General features: G+C 45.4%; 1 protein-coding gene across 1 annotated transcript; it reads left to right on the top strand.

The window, feature by feature from the left end:
* Positions 1–1,929: 1,929 nt before the first annotated feature.
* Positions 1,930–6,925, top strand: SLC35D3 (solute carrier family 35 member D3). Its single transcript, XM_065835919.2, has 2 exons — positions 1,930–2,413; positions 3,559–6,925. Exons 1-2 carry the CDS (start codon positions 1,978–1,980, stop codon positions 4,386–4,388), a joined length of 1,266 nt encoding a protein of 421 aa, XP_065691991.2. The 5' UTR covers positions 1,930–1,977; the 3' UTR covers positions 4,389–6,925.
* The last annotated feature ends 14,267 nt before the right edge of the window (positions 6,926–21,192 follow it).

Here is a 21,192-nt window from a genome sequence, read left to right as displayed (position 1 = left end):
TCCTTTAGTTTTTACTTCGAGAATATTATTTCTCTTGTGGTTTACCTCTGTTGTTTAGTTTCAACAGTACCTTTGGTTGCCTTTCCCTCATTACCAATTCCCATCTTCGAACACTCATGCCTTCATGTGTACATCCCACTTCTTTTTATAAACTTTGTCCTGCCTCCTTTCTCTGCCTGTACCAGCTCTACTGCTAGTTGTAACCCATGAAATTTATAACGCATCCTCTTTGGTTTAACTGATCCCTGTGGCCACCAAGAGCCCCTTACTGCACCCAGCAGTAAGCCTGGGCACACACAGCTCCTCTTGGTTTGGATGAAGAGCCCAACACTGCAGTTTCCAGCGTGTTTTTCCTGCCACTCCTTCATTCTAGCATGGTCATTCCATGCACGCTTACTTGCCTGGCAGTCCTAACGCCTGCTCTACTGTTGTGGAGAGCTGTTGGCATCAACAGCCCTTTTCTGTGATTGCTGCAGGTCTCACCCGAAAGCCAAGCTATGCAAGAGTTTCCAGCTGGGTGTGTCTAGTGAGGTCTATGAATTGAACTAATACTGAAATGTAACATTTTTCCACAGAAATCTTGCAGAAAACAGTTGTGCCTTTTTGCTACTGCTGAAATACAATGCTGTGCTTGTGCTAAATTCTGTGCAAGCCCAACAGAACTGGCAAACCTTGTCAGGATGTGGTCCACTCTTTTTATTAATATGGTAAGTCTTTCAAAAACAAGCTTTGGGTGTCAAGTGTGCCATTTTCCCCCAGGCTGGTTCTTTCTAATACCATTCTTGTGGAGGGGGAGGCTTTAAAATAAAGACTAACTTTGCTAATCTCATATTGATGGGTGAAAGGCAGTCTTACTGCTAATAAGAGAGAACTAACGCATATGATGTTAAAAGAAGGCTCAAGATTATAAGGCAGTTTGTAAAACAAGTATAGTTTTAATTCCCTGATGTTGCCTGTCATTGCAGGAGACTGGTAGAGGACTGGATGTCCGAGAAAACTGCTTTTGCTTTTCTGTAGAGTCGAGGTGATCTATTGCGGTCTCCTGTTAAAACCTTAATCTGGCAAGACGAGACAAGGGATTAGTTTATTTAAACGTTACCAGGCTTTAAAACATCACTTTCGAAGGCTCTGTGTGGTTAGCAATTTTCAGTGACTTTTCAAGGAAAAGTCTCCCTGATAGAAACAGTTTCTCCCTGCTTCCTTAGCAGCGGCTCGCGTTTCTTCGCCGTTCGCCGCCCGAGAAGTGGCTCCCTTTGGCCAGCCGGAGAGCGACCGGGTGCGGCCGGGACCCCAAAGCGAGGAAGCTGCAGCGGGGGACTGCAGGCGGGATGTGCCGGTAGGCTCGATGGGTGCTCTTTCCTGGGTGGACGTGCGCTTCTGGGGAGCGAAAAGCGGTGCTGCCCTGCTCAAGCACGCGTGGGGGCGCGGCTCGCACTGACCTCCCAGTTCTGGCAGACGTGGGGTCTCCTACCGGTCTCTCACGTTATTTTAGGGTCGGTCGCGCTCCACCGCGATGTTGTGGGCGCCCCGCGCTCATATCCCCGGCTGAGAGCGCAGCCGTGCGCGCTGCCACCGCCCGCCCCTCCTGCGCTCGGACGGGCTTGGGAGGGTTTGCGGCCGGCGGGGGGGGCCTTCCCATCCCCGCTGAGCCAGGGCGTGCCCCGGGGGATACCGCAGGGCGAAGCTGGGGGACACCGAAAGCGGCTGCGGAGACACATTGGAGATGGCGGGGGGCCACACCGGGGGCGGCGGCGGGGAGGGGACAGGAGGGGCGGGGGTGCGGGGAGGAGGGGGGACACGTCGGGGGCGGCGCGGGGGGAACACGTTGGGGACAGCGGCCGCCCTGCTGGGAGCGCGTCCTCCCTCCGCCCGCCCCCTGCCTCCGCCCGTCCTCGTCTCCCCCCGCCGCCGCCGCGGCGGGTGGCCGGGCGGGCGGCAGTGCCGCGGGCCCCGGCGGCGGGGCCGTGCGCGGGGAGGATGGGCCGGTGGCGGGGCCGGGCGCGGGGCGTCGCGGTGGCGGTGGCGCACGGGCTGTGCTCGGGCTCGCTGAACATCCTCCTGAAGTTCCTGCTGGCCCGCTACCACTTCGCCTTCCTGACACTACTGCAGTGCCTGAGCAGCGCGGCCGCGGCGCTGGGGCTGGAGGCGCTGCGGCGGCGGGGGTTGGCAGCGCTGCCGCCCTTCGGGCTCCGCCTGGCGCGCCCCTTCGCCGCCGTGGCCGCCCTGGCCACGCTGCAGTCCACCCTCACCCTCTGGTCGCTGCGCGGCCTCAGCCTCCCCATGTACGTCGTCTTCAAGCGCTGCTTGCCCCTCGTCACCCTCCTCACCGGCGCCCTGGTGCTCCGCGACGGCATGCCCTCGCCCGGCGTCCTTGTCGCCGTCCTCATCACCACTTGCGGCGCGGCGCTGGCCGGTGAGTGCGAAAGCCACCGCGCCGGCGGGACGAGACGCGGCGGGACGGGACGGGGTGGGCGGGCGGCTGCGGGGCCCCCCGACGGCAGCGCCGCCTCGGCACCAGCAGCCGCCGCCGCGCTGGTTGCGCTTCGGGACGGGACGGAGGTGCGACGATATGGGGGCCGTGCAACCCTGGGTGAGCAGCGTCTACCCCGCTGTGGTAGACGCAGCCTTACGGGGGCAGGTGCAACCTTGCGCTGTGACAGAAACAATCTTACAGGGCTCAGTGCAATCTTATGGAGATAGGTGCATCCTTTTGGGGGTCCGTGCAGCCCTTTAGGGGTTCGGTGTAAAACTATGGGAGTAGGTGCAACCTTACTGCAATCCTGTTAGTGAAGGTGCAACCCTATAGAGGGAGATATGGTCTTACAGGGGGTGGGTGCAACCTTACAGAGGCAGATGTAGTCTTCTGGGGGCAACTGCAGCGCTGTGGGTTTTAAGTGCAGTCTTACAAGAGTAGGTGCAACCCTTGTGGTCAGTTGCAACCTTGTGGGACCAGGGGCCTTCTTGTGTTGATTTCCAACTGATGTGTAGGTGGCATGGGAGGCAAAGCTGGCTATGCATGGCCTGGCAACACTCTTGGGTTAGGGATTGCCCCTAGGAACAGGGCACACACACGTGACAAGTAGCTTAATCTCCCTGGGGGCACACTGTGAGAGCCCCACACAGCTTGGCCTTGCTGGCGTGAACAGGAAGGCAGAAGGAGGGCCAGGGAGCTGGAGGGCAGGCAGTCTGACCAGCCAGAGCTGATCTGTGCACACACTGGCAAAAGGATGCCCAGCATTGCTGTGTGTATGTGCGATTTCACCTGCAAATTTCCCATAGTGTCTTCACAAAAGGGAGAATGCAATCTGATTTTGGCTGCAGGATTCAGGGGGAGGGTGGATGACGTTCAATAGGTTTGCAGTGCACATGCACAAAAAAAATATCTATCTGTTGGGAGGTTAAATTTGTCTAGCCTTGGGAAAAACACGACAAATCTTAGGAGTTATGGAAGGGGCACTGGTGCGTATTTCATATATATCCCCCTAGCCCAAAGCACTGCTCTCTTTCTGCCTCATGTGCAAAAGCCATGCTTGTTTCTTTCTGTGACTTTCCTCACAGGAGCTGGTGACCTGACTGGGGATGCTATGGGCTATGTGACGGGCGTGCTGGCTGTGCTGATACACGCTGCCTACCTGGTGCTCATTCAGAAGACCAGTATAGATAGTGAATATGGACCCCTGACAGCTCAGTACGCCATCGCTGTTTCAGCCACCCCTTTTCTCATCATCTGCTCCTTTGCCAGCATGGATTCCATCAACGTCTGGTCATTCCCGGGCTGGAAGGACCCTGCCATGGTATGCATCTTTATCGCGTGTGTCCTGATTAGCTGCGCCATGAACTTTACCACCCTTCACTGCACTTACATTAACTCAGCTGTGACCACCAGCTTCGTAGGGGTGGTGAAGAGCATAGCAACCATAACAGTGGGCATGGTGGCATTCAATGATGTGGAGCCCACAAAGTTATTTATAGCCGGTGTTGTGGTCAACACCTTGGGGTCTATCATTTACTGCGTGGCCAAGTACATTGAGACGAGACAGCAGAGCAATTATGAGGACCTGGAGAAAGACACTAGAGAAGAGGAGGGGAAGAGGCAGGCTGGGGACCAAGCACTGTTTGCAATGGAGACAGTTTCCCAGGAGAAAGGGGCTGAGGAAGCAGCAGTGGAAGGATCAGTCATGGGGGACAGCCGGAGCAGAGAGGAAGAGAAGGACGGCTTTGAGAAACCTACCAAGGGATCAGTGACCTGTGGAAAAGGCACCAGCACACAAGAAGTGAACAGGAGCTCACTGAAGGATGCCTATCTTGGAGTATGGAGGTTGGTGAGGGGTGCTAATTATATAAAGAAGGATTATTTGATAGAAAATGAAGAGGTACCAAACCCTTAAAAAGCAGGTTTGAAAACCTGTTACTTGAGGACAGACACCTGGTTCTCTGTACAGGAGGAAGGCCAGAGCATACATTTCCACATCAATGCCAACAAATCCAAATCATGTAGGATAACTTTACCTCATTGTCAAAAAGTGGAAGGTCAGAGTTCACTCATGCTTTGGGCTTGCTTTCAGCTGCTTTCAGTACATCAGCTTAGACCCGCCACAGGTAGAGATGCTGAGTCCTCTGCTGTGGATATAGAGAGAGCTGGGTAACGGCAAGTGACAGGGCACTTGCCCAGCAGCCTGGGCCATGGGGAATACCAGTACCATTAAGTTAGTTGGCAGTGCCAGTGACACAGCGGTGGACTGTAGCTTAGCTTGCATCTGGAGCCTTGTGATTTTAACAGTGTTCGGAGGCTCTGTCAGTGTGCTTCCGTATCTGTATCCATCCAATTAGAAGTACTCAATATAAATATATTTCTTCAATATATAAGCTCCTATTAGCTGTACTTTTGTGTGCTCCTCTGTGTCAATGCAACTGCAACAGAGCTAGAGGTTGTGTCACTTCAATTATATTAGTGTAAAATAACCCTCTTAACTAAAGAATTGAAACTCTCCCTGATTCTGTTGCCAAGCTGGGCCTTGGACCTGGTTTACATTGAGTGGTTTGTGTCTTCAATAGAAATATTTTTGTCTTGAGATGGTGTACGTGAGAGCAGAACCTGATCTGAACTTTTGAGAAGCTGTGGTCAGCAAAGGAAGGGTGTTCTTTTATGACCTTTAACTACATGTAATATTGGAAACATTATTTTGACCCAATAAAATTAATTGGAGATGTTGATGTATCAATTTGATCTGGAGGGCTATAAAAACATAGGGAGACAGTGCAGTGTGCCTTGTGCTATCCCCTCGTACCCTAAACTCGGGTGAATCAGAGCCTGGCCTGGAACCTGAGTGTCCTCTCCATCTTCCTCTCTCAGAAGTACAGGCTGATAGGAGAACTGGGGGCAGTACCTCTGCTGGGGTTCCCAGAATTGCTTTCGCAGGACAGTTTTACTGTATCCTGACTGCATGTTGGGATGTGGCTTTGTGTGTATCAGCCTGCGCTGTCCTTGGGCTGTGGTGTCCAGTGGAAGAAAGTGCAGGCGGGTGGGCAGGAGCTGTGGTGTGCTCTGGCAGGGCCTCTGCTGAACATGCCAGTATTTTGTACCACACGCACTGGGGAAATAAGCATCTGAGTATTTCTTAGACTGGGGTTACCCTTTTGGGAGGCAGAGTCCTTTGGTGGAACCTTTGCTCAGAACCAAGCAGAGAGGAGATTTGACTCTGAGTCGTCTTCATCCCAAAAGGGTGCCCTGTCCTGTCCATCTTCACCACAGGCTGAAATAAGTTGTTATTATCTCTTGAAAAAATGAACCAAGTTTGTTGTAGTTGTTATTGTTGTTGTTATTATTTATTAAGCCACTGAACTGAAAATCATTTATTCCCACAACCCTGCTTAAGCAGTGCCTAGCCCAATGCCTTCTCCAGCCAAGCAGGCAGCATTAAGCCTCACAGCGTGTTCAGCGCTGAAATTCGAAATGAGCCATTTACCCAGCAGGGAATATTTGCAAAACTGATCTCTGGGGGAGCTTTAGATTCTTGTCAATAAATGCAGGCAGAAACATGGGGTGCAACAGTCTGGCTTTTGAGTGAGTGCAGAAGTTGAGCGACCTGGCATCACCCACGAATTTTGAAAGAGATGACTATAAAGACATTCAGGCTAAAAGCCTGTAACTGCGGAGCTGAGAGATGGGGCATGGAGACCTGTACATCACACCTTATGTATAGCTTGTGTTTAAGAGTCGAGAGATACTGGCTGTATGCCAAATTATGTTTACTTTTTCTTCAGGCTCCATATGGTATCTTTTTCAGTAAAAACACTATTTATTGTTTATAGGCTAATACAATAGGGGTTTGATTAATTTTTCAAGTGCATCCCAGAGTGAGTGAAGAAGTTTGTGCCTATGACTTACAATTGCTGTATTGCTGAACTCATTATGATATTGAACTGTATTGTAATTGTACAGATGGCTGAAGAGAAGCCCACACTTCTGATCTGTCCTCACTGTGCTCAGTGTTTTCTGTCCACAACAAATGTGGATCTTTCTACCACCTGGATGTGAGCCTTAGATCCCGTAGTGCACGCTCCATGTTTGGCACCTGCTTTAGAAAGCTCTCCCCTGCAATCCTGTTGCAGGACTTTTCCCTGGGAGAGTTAAATGTTTTGCTGCTTGCTGTTGTTGAAGTATTATTAGAAACTTGCAGAAATTTGAAGAGTTTTGACTGTTGTACGTTTGCATGTGTAGTTGAAATGTGATTATATTGTATTCTGTTTATACCTGTAAATTCCCTGAACTAAAATGGGCATTGGCAAATGCAAACCACTTTTTCAGTAACAGAGACTGTCACACAATAAAATAAAAATACTGCCTCGTACTGAGGTATTTTTATAACATCAGCGGAAGACTGCAGAATGAGAGGTGGGAATAAAATTGCGCTGCTTTCCAAAAGCCTTCTGGTTTTCTTATTGTTGCCACTCCGGGGTGCTCATTTTTCGTTCATTTATAGTTATTCTTGTGCCTTTTTACCATCCAAGTTTCCTCAACATGTGACCGCACACTATAAATACTATCGTGGACAGAGGGACTGAGGGCAGACAAAGGAACACAAGAATCTGAAGTGGCTGAGTCCTCTGTATGGTCTGAAGTTTCTGTGGTTCTTAGCAGTGATTTCTTCGATTACATATTTAAGGCGATATAGTGTCACTAGTATAACTGCTGTAACTTTAGAATAAATAAAAATAAGATGATGCGTGTTAATAATATTTTATAAAATCATTGCATTATTAAAGGACTTAATTTTGATTTTATTTTACAATGTTAAGTGTTTGTATTCCCAGCTATTTCACGTAGCAACCCTAGGAGTTGACTTAAGCATTAATTTTTACCTGTTTGCCTTGGATAAAAGGTATGTAGTGTGCCTGTGGCTGAATCTGGGTTGTGCCAGACACGGGCTGGTGATTATTGCAGAATTCATCTTAGAGCTCCACACAAACGTGCCTGAAGGACCGTTTACAGAAAGAAACTGTACTTGTTCCAGAATAATGAATGAACCTGATGCATAATGACTGCTTTGAGAATAAACATTAATTTTAGTGTCAACACATCATCGAGTAACACCTGCTCTAGCACTACTGTATACATACACATATTCACACGCACGCACACAAATACACCTGCAACAGGAAAATGAAAGCCAACCTGGCTGTCTTTTCTATAGTATATTGTTTTCTCAAATAAATTTAAGAGAGGTCAGGTTATTTGGAGGCAGGGGCAGTTAAAATTTCTAAAGATAAGTAAAAAATGTGCATATATCACTGTCAAACTGATCCTGCATTTACCATTGCTTCCAGAAGGAAAATGAACAGCAACCTACAAAAAGGAACAGGTGAGAGCGAGAGAAATTTTACAGTTTATTAAGCAACACTCCACAGCCCTGTGTATGTCCAGGGATAGTTTATTGCCAGTGCTTAACAGCCTTCTGTAATTCGATTATGTCTGTTTGCTGCAGGCAAACGCTTCAGTAGGCAAAAAGGTGCAAGCCCTTCAGCTCCAGGCTCTAAATTAACAGCTGAATATTTTGCTGCTTGTCGTGGTTAGGGTCTAACACCACCGATTCCTGTCTCCTTGTCCACTCTGTCTGTGCCTGGTATAATTTCACGTACTGCTTTGAGGTTTCTTCTGTGTTTTGTTGTTTGTTTGTTTTACTTTTTAACATTAAACCTTTAAGGGCAGGGCAGGCAATCAACTCTGCCTCTCTATTAGCTGCTATATTCATGCTTCAGTAGCTTGTTGGAGGTCAGCAGGAAGCTTTTCACTTCAAACCTCGTGCCTGTTGGGAACTGATGAGTGTGCACATGCCCTCCTTTCTCTTCTTTTATTCCTGCTGTATATCCCAAATCTTGTTTCCTGTGTCCAGCCTGAAAATGTCTGCCAATGGCAGAGGACTTGCCATAGAGGCTTCTGCCTTATTGTTTTAATTTTTCTTTTTTCTAGGAGGGGGTGGACCAGCGGGATCTTGTATGTCCAGATTGCTCCTTGCTACCTTTGTGCATGTTTCTGCACCAGCTCCCTGCTTCCCAGCTCCCTACATAGCTCAGCTGTGGCTGCGTACCAGCTTCTTGTGGAGCTGGGCCAGGGCTGGGTACCAGCATCCTGCAGAGCTGGGCTGTGTGCAGCATGGACGCAGGAGTGAAAGCCCTCACGCTGCCAAGTAGTCAGTGCCGAAATCTCCTGCTCATGCACACTGGTGTGGATATTCATTATACGTGTAAAACCAGAAGGAGATTTCTTTGCAGTAAGGGAATTTTGACTAATAAAGCCATAAACCTGGAAAGGAGTTGCTATCATTATTGCTGTTGAACCAGGCTCATTTTTATTATACATGGAGACTAGGAAAGCCAGTCACACTTTAACGCTGAGCATTGTATTTGAATAGGAGAGAGACTGTATAAGAGCTGACTGTGTAAGAGCGGTATAAGAGCAGAGAACATGAAAACACTGCTTGAAGAGGTACATGCCATTGGGATTGGATGGATGTGGAAAATATGAGAGTTACAGATCAGGACAGCTGGAGAAAATGTGAGAGTTTGCAGAACAAAATATTTCAGTTCATATCCCTCTCCTATACCTACATCCCTGAGGAGATGGAAGCCAGACCCTCCACCAAATTTTAGTTTGTCACTGTTCTTACAGGGAAAGAAGCAGTGACAGCATCAGAAACACAGGGCTAAACAGTGCAGTGAATCTGCAGTGAATGCACTTGAATTTGGGGCCCTGGAAGAGTGACACACATGAAGGAGAGGGCAGAACAAACGACCAGATGGGAGGAAGATGGATGGATCTGCTCTTTGTGGCCCTGTGATTTTTTTTCTTACTGGACAGATGTACGGAATTCTGCTCTGGACACATTAATTTTATTGATAAGTTTGTCCTTTATCAAATAAAAACAATGCCAGTTTTGTTCTCTAAATTACACCATTTATTTTTTATTAGGTGCTATTGATTTTGTTCCTGACAAAACAAGACAGATTTCAACAATTCTTTAACACAATTCAGGATTTCTCTGAAAAAGAGTGATAACTCCTAAGGTCATAGCCTGATTCTTACCTGACACTGGAGCAGGTCAAATGAGAGAGAATAATGAACTGAAACTGATCATGATAGTAAGCCAGTCAGGTTTACCAGCTGCTGTAAATATTGAGTATCATCAATAAATAAAAATGGCTACAGGGTGCTGTGTATATCACCATTAACTCCTTGCATCTTGAATTGGCTTAAGTGAATTTTTGATCTTCAGAGTATCTCTGCAAATCTGTAATTATGGTCTGTTCAATTCCAAACCATGTACGCTTGGTTAAAATGTAAAATATGTTTTTTTTCCTTTTCCTTATCACATCACTAGTCAACCCGGGCTCTGAAGGGGAGAGAGGTTCCTCTGTCAACGCAGCATCTTGAGTGAGTGAACATTTAGTGGCACAGAAAAGATTCATCAACACACATTACCACAAACATACAAAAAGCAGCTAAGTATGTCCTTATCACACTTCTACAGGAAAAAGATTGCATTTCCTCAAACGTAGTGACTGACAGGCCCCTGGGTCTGAATATTCATTTAACACCAAAAGACTGATGCACACACAACACACCAAAACTGACAGTGCACAGTCGCACAATTTTGGCCCTGGGATTTACAAAGTTTTCTAAACCAAAAGAGACTGGGATGCGTTTGCCTGGCATCATGGAAGAAATTGCTTTATTTAGGAAACTTGAGGTGCAGGTCTTTGTGAAGATCTCTTCTCCAAAGAATCATCACTGCCAAGCCAGCAACACATTTCAAGGCCCGAGACAGGATTGAGCTTTCAAAGTTGCTCAACTGAGTTGTTTTTGTTTTTGTTTGGGGGCATGTGTAATTATTATTACTTATTATTATGATTATGATTATTATTATTTATTAATAACAGTTAAGCATGAGCAGAATGGTCTGTAATATCTGGTTGTATTCTGTGATGCCTTCTGGCTACTGAACTCTCCTGAACCATGTGAATGTTGCAGTAGTTTGATCAAACCAGGGCTAATCATGCTTTATCCAGCTCTGTCACCTAACACAACCAGCACAGTTTTGGGTTTTTTTTCCCATTCGGAGCATCAACTTAACAGTGACTGAATATACTTGTACACTCATAAAGATCTTTTATAGAATCAGCTGCTCCAAGTATTCAATGCTACAATTCAGGAAAGATACTAAGTGATAGCTAGCTACCAAAGAGCAGTCTTGGTTTCATGTGTATTTATCACAAGAAATTTGTTCCCTCTGGTTTATCGCATTTTCCTTTCAGATGTTTTCCTTTAAGACGAAAATGACAGCTGGAACAGGCTTTTTGACAGAAGATTTTGCAGGAGGACTATGGGTTATTTATATCCAAGCTTTAGACTCTCCCCAGCTTTACCTACTTCAATGCCTTTCCTCAGAACTTGGAAATTTTGGTCTTGATTTGGCACGATTCTTTTTTTATTCTCTTTTTTTATTCCCTTCCTGCAAACTTCACCTCTGCCTGTCCTGGCTGGCCAGGTACAACACAATGTGGTCCTGGATCTGGCATGCACCCTCTGAGTCCTATTCAGGGAAATCAAAGCAGCAGCCAGCAGACAAAAAGCATTAGATCCCACTCTCCTGGACAAAGACAAGGACACACTGTTCAGTGATTGAGCTTCATTACTGATGTATACTGATTCGTACTCATGAACAAGAACAGTGAGCAAGGCTTTCAGAGCCATGGAGGCTTCACTGCATCCCTGCATTTAAAGCACGGGTTGAAACTGGAGATTATTTCTTGGTGGGTCTCCTCTTGGTGCATTGTATAGATCCAGCATGCTGACATGTAAATGGGTGACCTTTGAGGACTTGGGCTGCTGTGTGAATGCAGATTCCTGGGTGGCAATATAGAGCAGTCACTGCAACGCCTTTCTGGTTGCTGTCACGGATGCTCTTATTTAGTTGTTCCAGCCTTTGTACCTAAAAACATCGACACATATGTTTAATTTGTGCCTTGAGGTAGCCCTCAGTCAGTAGGATGTGAACCTAAATGAAAGCATTTTACTACATTAGGGGCTCAGTAGTGTCTGATGTTTCACCTCCCCAACTGGAGGAGAGAAGTGAGTTTTGGGATTACTTCTCTACCTCACCAAGCAGACATCTGTGCTTGAGCAGCTAATGCTTACAGTTCCAGCAGTGCGAAGTTAAAGAAACACCCTCTCCCCCAAAATCTATCTACTGACATAGCTATGTCAGGAGAACCGACGGTAAAAGCACTTCCCACAGGAGAAAGGGGGATTTTGCCAACTCACTGTGTGCCACTGAGGGGCTGACACAGCTGTGCCATCTAGACAGGGCCACCAGCCACTGGGGCTGTGCCGGCACCCTCGAACGAGCACAACTGTAACTGCAGAGACTTTGGGGGGCAGCTCTTGCCACTAATGTTGCATGGGTGAGTGTTCTCTTGTGGGGTCAGAGCTTTGCCCCTTTCCTGAAACACCCCAGAGGGAGCTGGCAGGTGGCAGCTCTCCCAGATTCTTCCCCATGCAGGGTAACAGGTCAGCTTGGCTGCTCAGTGGCATCACAGCAAAGGAGGGGAACGGTATAAATTTTACCTATGCAATCCAGGCAAGCTATTACCAGAGCAGAAATGGTTCCTTTATTACTATTTTTTTCCCCAGTCACAGCTCCCTCTATATTTCTGAAAGGAAAAATGCAAATCTGCTAATAGTTTTTCCAGAAGAAAAGATTTCTTTAAGAAGGACCTTCCTGCAGGCAATACAGTACTGTCTGAGCTTGCAAAATAATTCAGTATATGGAATGGATTAGGTTGGTGGCTGCCTTATTTTCATTGCCTTCAAAGTGGCTAGGAGAACGAAGATGTAAAGGTAAGGACTGTAATAAAGAATTAGCTCCGTAAAGCGGCTTTGCTACAGCAAACCTTGAAACCCACTTGAGAACGTCAGGGATTTAGCATTATCCTTTAGCTGACTTGACAAACAAATTTGGCATCTTTGCAACTGAACCTTAGAATAAAAAATGCCACAAACTCAATCTCCTGCAAGATAAGGAATAGCCAGCTGATTCCCAGGGTGCAGGTGGCACTGATAAGCCCCTGCTTTTGGTGCACTCTGCTGCAATGGGATATCTAATTTAGGTAAGTGCAGTTCCAGCACTAGGGCACATGAAGTCTGACTCGTGTGTCAGTGCCAGCAGAGATACACAAGATCAGTTTTGCAGATTCACGTGGAAAACAGCTCTCATTTTAACTAAAATGCTAAGCTTGAGTAACAATATAAGAGTATTATAAGCTATCAAAAAAGAAGGAAAGCCAAGAAAAAACCTAGGGTCCCACAGACACATTTCCAAAGACTTATATTGCTGTTGCTCTGCATTATCAGTCAGAATAACGAGTAAACATTTGAGTACTAATGAGACAGACGTAGATAATTTGGATTATTTTAAATCCAGCGTCACTGTCTGATCCAAATGCGGGTGCAGGGAGCTCATGGGGTGCCTCAACAGGAGCTACCTGGCTCTGAGCTATCAGCATCCCAGCACAACCCAGCACTTTTAGGAGCCTACAGCTGGCTGGAGCAGCCCCCATCCATGGCACGCAGGGGCCTGGGAGGGTGGAAATAAATGCACTTGCTGCCTCTTTCTGTTCAAGGATGCCTTTGTGTATCCAGCCAAAATGTTAAACTTCACAACCATTTCAGGTCAGTGGTCCTGTTTGCTGCCCTCTTGCTTTCAGGGACAAATCTCTCCCCACCCGTATATTTTTGTGACAATGTCTAAACTGACATTTGTGTTGCAGTATTGCCAGGAAAAAAAAAAAAAAAAAAAAAAAAGAAGTCAGAAGTGTGGATTTAGAGGGGTGGGGGGTGGAGGGGAGGGGCGGGAGGGAACACCACAGCCTTCAGGCTAATTTAATCATCTTTGATTCTGCTAAATTGCATTCTTAGAGATTACCGAAGGTTTGGGTGAACTGTTCTATTCACTTTTAGTCTGTCTGATATGTGAGATAAAGGTTAGATGATCCACCAAACGTGGCATTTTTCTTACACCAGTTGTGACAGGAGCTGCTGTGTTCCACGGCTGGCATGTACGTTTACATAAAGTCCATTAAGCTAGGACTATAGCCAGGTCTTTCATTGCTGAGCTCTTTTCAACTCTAAACAGAATTGCAGTCCCTCTGAAATTGTTCTGTCACTGGCTTTTGCAAGAGGAGGCATGAGTATTTGGGGATTTCATTCATTGATTTGTACTGTGGGTTAATTTTGTAGATTTGGTGAGATCAATGTGCTTCAAAAAAAAAAAAAAAAAAAGTAAAGAGCCTGTTCTCTTCCGCTACATTGACACAGCCCCATAATGCCAGTGAAATTGATTGGGAAGAAGTTGGTTCAGGACAAATAGGTCCCCCATGAGCTGTAAGTAACTCTCCCGGTCAAGAAACGATGCACATAAAGCTGCAGAGTTCTTTGCTGTGGTAGCAGAGAGAAGTGAAAAAAAGTCCTGAGGGGCTGCTGGGGTGTTGCTCAGGATTTTTGCCTTGTTGCAATTTCCCATGTTGTGGAGCAGTGTCTTGTGGGAATCACTGTCTCCCTGCATTTAGTGATCTTAAATAGAGACCTTTTTACTATGTTTTCTCTTGGTGCTACACAGTTTGCTGTCATTTTGTCATTAACTCCCTGTGCCTGGCTGGCTACAAACTCTGTGCTGGGAGATGCCTACCTCTTGAGTTCAAATGCAGTCTACAAGTTGTGAATCTGCTATATTTGACAAAATTCAGGGGCAGGGGTGTCTGATGCACAAAATGGAGGCTAAAAACTTCCTCCATCAATGGCAGAGGTAACTGCCCTTCTCCTCCTTCTAATTGCCCACTGACAGGCTCCCCATCTCTAGTCACAGGCTTCCTTGTAGCAGGTCCTGAATAAACAGTGTATGAGGTTGGGGGAACAAAACCTTCACTGTTTGGTGGGGAGAGAAAAACTGTAACTTAAAAAAAGCCACAATTTCTTAATTTATTTTTATTAAATATTTACTAAGATAAGGAATTGCTTATGCACTAAAATTAGCTTCCCTATTTGTACTGCAGCTATGCCTAGACATTCTGATGTATCTCCATGGTGCTAGATATACCCTGTGAATTCCTGGGTAGTGTTAGATAGTGGTAGAAGCAACGTGAGCATTAGGTCCTGAGTTGCAACCAAGCCCGAACTGCTCATCTTTCCACATTACGTAACACGCAGTCTAACTACACATTTATTAATAACCATTCTCTCTGTTACCACTCCTATATAGTGATCAACACCAAATAAAACTCACAGGGGTAAAAGGATTCAGAGCTGTTCTGCATTGGCAGGTGGAAGATGTTGGTTACATTTCTGTAATTCTAGAAATGTTTGTGTTTACAGGAATTACTGAAATCCATTATTCCTATTGGACCTTGTATCAGTAAGGCAGTTCTGTATTAGCAACCAGCGAGCTCTGAAGACCATGGGTAGCATGGTTTTGTACAATAGCATTTGCTTCAGTTATAAATGGTCTCTCGGGTGACTGCACATAGCTGTTAATTCTGTCTGAAATAAAAAGGGGCTAAAAACACTAAATCATGAATTACAATCCATGGACTGACTTCAAGGGCTGTTTTTTTAACTTGTCTGATCCCTGCTAAGAAAGTCCAGTGGTACAGAACTGGTTGAATTGATTTTGGTTTGGTGGTTTGATACCTTCAAAGTAAAGAATGGGACATGGGAAAGCTAACAGCCTAAAGGCAGAGCATTTATATTGACATTAACTGGAATTCATTTGCGTTAAGTAGGAGCATCTCAAATTAAAATGACTGTCAGTTGAAGATCTGAAATGATTAATCTTTAGTTTAGCTAAAAGATAGATTCTTCTATTTTTTACTGTTCTGCATTTCACACTGTCAAGTCTTGGGCCTGTCTTGCACCATTGGCCATTCTGGACATATCTACACTGCAAATGGTGCAGAGTGATTGTGTCCATGTTATATGACTATTTGGTGCAATCAAGGGCAGACTGACCTTGTCCACATTTGGCTCTGAGTTTTCTTTGGGTCTCATTGCCCTCAGGTATAACTATAATTTTCATTGTGGCTTTTTTTTTCAAGTAAATTTAGCTGATATAATGTGGGGACTGTGCTGTAGCTCTGGGTTTAAAACAGATAGAAATGCCATTCACACAGAAGGCAGTAGACTGGTGGTACTTGGTGCTAAAGGATGTGGTTGAAGCTAAAACTTTATGACATAGGTATATGGAAAAGAACTCCGCAGTAGGTTCACAAATATAGAAAATCACACATAGATCAGGAAATCCTTTAAGAAGGGAATATGTTGAGTCTGGGAGAGTATTCAGAAGATGTATCATGCACAGCCTCCTGTTCTCATCCCAAACACCTGCTTATGGTGCTACTGAGGATAGGACACCAGGGAAGGTGGACCTTTGGTTTGACCCAGTATGGGCCTCAAACATCTTCTCTAGGAAGAAAACCTGCAAAGTTTTCTTCAAAGTATTCTCCATCTTCAAAGGTCTTAGAAAACCCGCACTTCAGCAAATTACTTCCTCCCTTCTGCCCCTGATCCTTACTTTAACAACTGTGCTTACCTGCTGCTAATTTCTTTGTAGCACACTCTGGCTTGGTTTTTATCCTCTGTGGTGCCAAAATAGCGACTCAGCATCATTAGAAGTAAAGAAAGACCCTCTCAGAGGCCATAGAATTCTGGTGAAAAAGTTCACCAGCACTGACTGCATTTGAGTGAATGCCTGGCTGGAATACTCCTCTGCAATTGAACACCATAGTAATAACAAATAGACACATAACATTTATAATTATGATGGGCAGTGCTCATTTACACTGTGCTCCTAATACAATACCCTGTACGTGAATGAGGTACCTGCTCCATGCCCCTCAAGGAAGTGCTAGACAGTCCCCAGTTCACAAGCATAAGATAGAACTGTGTCAATAGTGATCAAGACTTCCATTTTACTACTGCCATTCATCATGTCTATGAAACACTTAACTGGAATTGGGCTGATGGCTTGTTGTGCAACACTGAGCAGTGGCTTGCAGCTGTAGGAGGTAACAATCTTATACGCTTTCCTTTGTTGTATCCACCATTTGTTTTCTGCTCCCACATCCATTGCAGGCACCAGTTCTTTGCATTCCAGAATGGAGGAGATGTGCTAGGGCTTCAGGGTACATTGTAGCACAAAGAATACTCAAAAGTTGCTTATGATCATGATTTGCATGATGGATGTAGCTAGATCTCATGTGTGACAGAAGAGGGCAGCTTCAAAACAGCAAAATCCTATAGTAAATTTTACACACATGAGCTTTTAATTACAGTACAGCCCCGAGCCAGACACCTCCAATATTCTGATGCTCAGACTTATGAAGGCCTGAAGTCAACAGAGAAAAACCTTGGTCTAGCCAGGTTTAAGGCTGTAGAAAATAAAAACTTCCTTAATTGTCCTTCTGCTCTGGTTTTCCCTAGTGACGAGCCTACACTTGATGATTCAAGGATGGTTTGGTCTCCAGTAAGGCACACCCATCCTGGTACCAATCTACAAGTACTTTGTTTTCAGAAATCTCCCCGCTGGTGAGGCCTGTTTGCTGACCCAGAAGCAGAAAATGTGTATGTGCCATGGGCTGCAGATGAATGGTCAGGCTTCAAAATTATGCTCTCTGTGTGTGTGCCCAGCCCAGGAGTATGTCACCCAGATGAGCAACCGCCGTGTGTGTGCAGAAGGTCAGCAGAGGCATGGCTCTAGATTGAAAGATACTCCTGGTCTCTGCAGTCAACCATGGCTGTCTGAAATCTGTAACTGCATCTCTTAAACAATCCCAAGAGTGCAATAGTAAAATGCTTCCATTGATTTTTATATTTAACATTTTAATTTGAAGACTAACACTTGATCTAATTTGAAATGACTGGATTCAATGACAATTTGATTCACATGGCTGGAAGACCCATTAAAGCACTAAAAGTTGAATGTATGCAGGGCTGTAGTTTCCAAAGGCACAAAACAAACAGTAGTACAAAGATATATGGTCACAGATGGCAAAACCTGATTTTAATTGCTCTTCCTTCTGTGGAGCTCTCCGGCCTAACATTAAAATGACCAGCCCCTCCTGGGGGAAAAGGTGTGTATATATGCTGAGTAGATGAGATGATGGATGGGAGTAGTAAAATGCAAGTTTTGATCACTATTGACACAGTTCTATGTTGTGCTTGTGAACTGGGGACCCATAGCTTTCCTGGGCTAGATGTAGCCAAGAGGGCTGTAAAAATCAGGGTGGGGAGCAGTCAACCTAAGGCTTGGTCTCAGGAGCTGAACCCTGTATCCTCTGTACCAGCCAATTCAGAGCTCAGCAGTTGTGTCCCGTCCCTCCAAGAGAGCTGAAACAGTCACCATGGTAATTTTCTAACTGCTGCAGCAGGGAGACCAGAGCCCATCTAAGAACATAACACATGCTCTTTTGGTGCAGGACTGTAGGTTGCTTCAGCAGCTGAGTAGGTACCTGTTCCCACTGGGACTCTTTCGTTCTGGTCCTTTCCTGAAGCCAAGGATCTCAGCTGGTTCAGTTCCTTCTCTCTCCATGTTTGCCCAAATGAGATACTCAACTACAGTGCTCACCAAAGAATGAAGTGATGGGAGGACTTGGTCTCGGTCTTACTGGCAATGGTTGGATATAGAGGTGGAAACTGGTAGTAGGACCAAAGTGTTGTAGGTGGTTGGTGGTTTTGGAAGTGGTTTTGCATTTGGCCAGTGGCAGAAAATTAAACGAATATGGACTTAGGAGACAGGCAGCAGCTGAGGAGTATTTCTGTAAACACCTGGACATATATGTGTGTGTGTGTGTTTCTCCTTGGCCACGTAGCTTTTTTTTTTGCCCTTGTGCTTTTGCAGTGAATGCACAAAGGCTCAATTTTGTAAAGCAATTGACACAACACCAAATGGCTTATACCAACTTTAAGCAGTGGAAGGACTCAGGAATAATTTGGTCTTGTGGACTGATAATATTTAGAATTTGAATCCCAGAAGTACCTGGATGTCACAGACAAAATCAAGTCCCTATTGTGTCAGACTCTGCTTGTACAAGAAATAGTCTCTGCCCAAAGACTCTGCAATCAAAATAAAATGTTGAGTGATCCACTGCAATTGTATGTGCTACTAGAAGATAAAACTGCATCAAGTGCATAATAAAATTGCTCACAGTTCACAAACCTGTCAAGGCAGATAGATAGCATTGCCTCATCTAATATGGGTTTCCATCTGTGGTTAACCTCTTATTAGTAAAACACATTATGCAATAATGCTTAACAATTCACAATAGCTTGTGTCTGAGGCAGGGAAGATGAACTAACGAAGACAGCTCACAGGTGTAGAAGTGAGATAAAGAAGGTGCAGTGAGTCCTTCTGTAGAGCAGCTGCCCACATGCTCTTTTCCTCTACACAGAGAAGTCCTCTGAGCCCACAGGGTATTGTTTGCAGTGAAAAGCTCAGCTGAGCTGTCACTTGGGATCCTACTGTCTGGTGTTCTGTAGCAGTGAGCTGAGTATATATATTGCAGGTAGAAATTATTGCTGCTACCTTTGACAACACTTTTCACTCTTTGGTAGAAGAAAAAAATTCTACCTCTGACTGTAAACCTACGTAAGACAGGCTAAATTTTGTTTTGTGGTTTTTTTTTTTTTTTTTTAACACTGCTGCTTCAGAGAAATACTCCTGCCTGTTGAGTTACTGACCACATAGACTTGGGCATGTATAAGCATCACTTATTTTAGAAGATAAATGGAGTGTGAGTGATAAACAGCTTTTAGTACATGCTTCTTGTTTGGTTAATAGAGTTTCACAGATGACTTCAATAGGACCAAACAGACCAGTAATGAATGGTTATTTGAAAAATTCCTGCTGAATTTCCTACTGTCACAAAAGATGGTTAATGTGTTTCACTAGTATTAGTCTATGCTATACTTCTATACTATGAATCCCTTGTGGTTTGGAGGGTCTCTGCTCACTAGGTTTTGGAGATGATATTTCTGTGGTAACATAACGAAGAGCGAGCAGCTCCAGGACACAGGTTAGTCCTCATTAGCTATTCAAAAATTACCAAATGGCAGACTTCAAGCTAGGGACAAATTACCATGGGCACCAGGTAAATGGAAGAACTGAAATACCGTGTCAACTGTGATCTTCAAATGCACTGTCCTGTTTAGCATTACCTATGTTGGCATGTGCAGGCTGGCAGGAGTCTCTAACTCCCACATTTTGGCACCCACCCCTGCCCTGAGCCACCCACAGGCCTGCTGGGGCAGAAGACTCCACCAGGCAACATGGAGCACTCGAAACTGGGCACTGCAGTTCTCAAAGCCTTCTGCTCAGCTTTGAAGTTCTTGTTCCTCCTCTGTAAAATGGGTTGTGACACTCCTGGGTTGCCCTGCTCTGGGGATTAGTGTTAGTGAGTTAATCTCAATTACTCCTATTGTGCCTGGGAAGATTACCTAAAGTAGGGATTGCCTCAGGTGCAGAGACATCTGAGGTAGCTCTCTGTGACAAGGTGGGATTACTTGGACTGATTTACATGGGTGTAGCACCATGTGAATAGAGCCGCACCGCTTCTGGGCTGCCCGACTCAGGCTCTATCTATTATACTATGCCTAATAACAGAGAGCATGCTATAGCAATAGCTACCCAGACATTTGTGACAGTGTACCTGCTGTCCTTATCACAGACAACTGCTTCTACCGAAGGGAACAACATAACCTCCGGAAGCAAGTGAAAATGGATGTTACCGCCATATGCTGTAAATGGAGAGTGATGGGGTACCGACTGTCATAAAGTTGTAAAAGAATGGGGAAAAACATTTGTTTTCCCCAGAGACTCCCTATGCAGTCATCTGTCTGGGGCTGTCCATGAGAGAGGGAAAAAGCCTCAGTGGGCTCAGGCTTTACCCTACTATTTCCCTGTCTTTAGAACTGGAGGGTTTGGGAGTTTGAAATCTGGAGCTAGAGCCCTCATGGGAGGGGGTACATTTTGTGAGAGGCAGGAGGTGGTTGCCCTGTGCCCAGGAGAGCAGTAGAGGCAGCATTGCTCTGTCACAGCTGAGCAAAGCAAATTATTTTCTTCAAATCGTGCTGTCATTACCATGTTGTGCAGCAAATGCAGCTCCTGGCTCCCCTCATCACTTCACAAAGTAACAGGTGTAGCAAAGGCTTGAAATATGTTGAACAGCAAGTAGCTCTTCCACCTAATCTGATATTTGCTCTAATACATTTCATCACGTTAGTGCTATGCTCCAGCCTCAGATTTTCTGCAGCTTCTGCAGCTTTTCCAGTCTCTGATCCTTCCTCAGTGTTTATGTGAAGTCACTTGCGATTTCTCAAACAATGTGTCTCTGCAAAAGAATTGGCTCCGACAAACGAAAAAAAGTTCTTCACTCTAAAAATAAAATGAAATTTTAGAAGGGCTATAAAAAACTGTCTTTGACTGGATCCGGATGATCTACATGAAAGAGAACAATATTCAATTTGTCTAAAACCTCAAGTTCTTCTCAAAAGGCACTACAGAAAAACATTCAGAGGCATAATGTAAAATAGAAGGACACCAACACAGCTCATACTTGAATGAAACTAATTTACACAGGATGCAGCAA

This window comes from Patagioenas fasciata, chromosome 3 (assembly GCF_037038585.1).
Source record: "Patagioenas fasciata isolate bPatFas1 chromosome 3, bPatFas1.hap1, whole genome shotgun sequence".
Taxonomy (NCBI): Eukaryota; Metazoa; Chordata; class Aves; order Columbiformes; family Columbidae; genus Patagioenas; species Patagioenas fasciata.
Note: the sequence above shows the minus strand (reverse complement) of the source record. Positions and strands in the feature narration are given on the sequence as shown.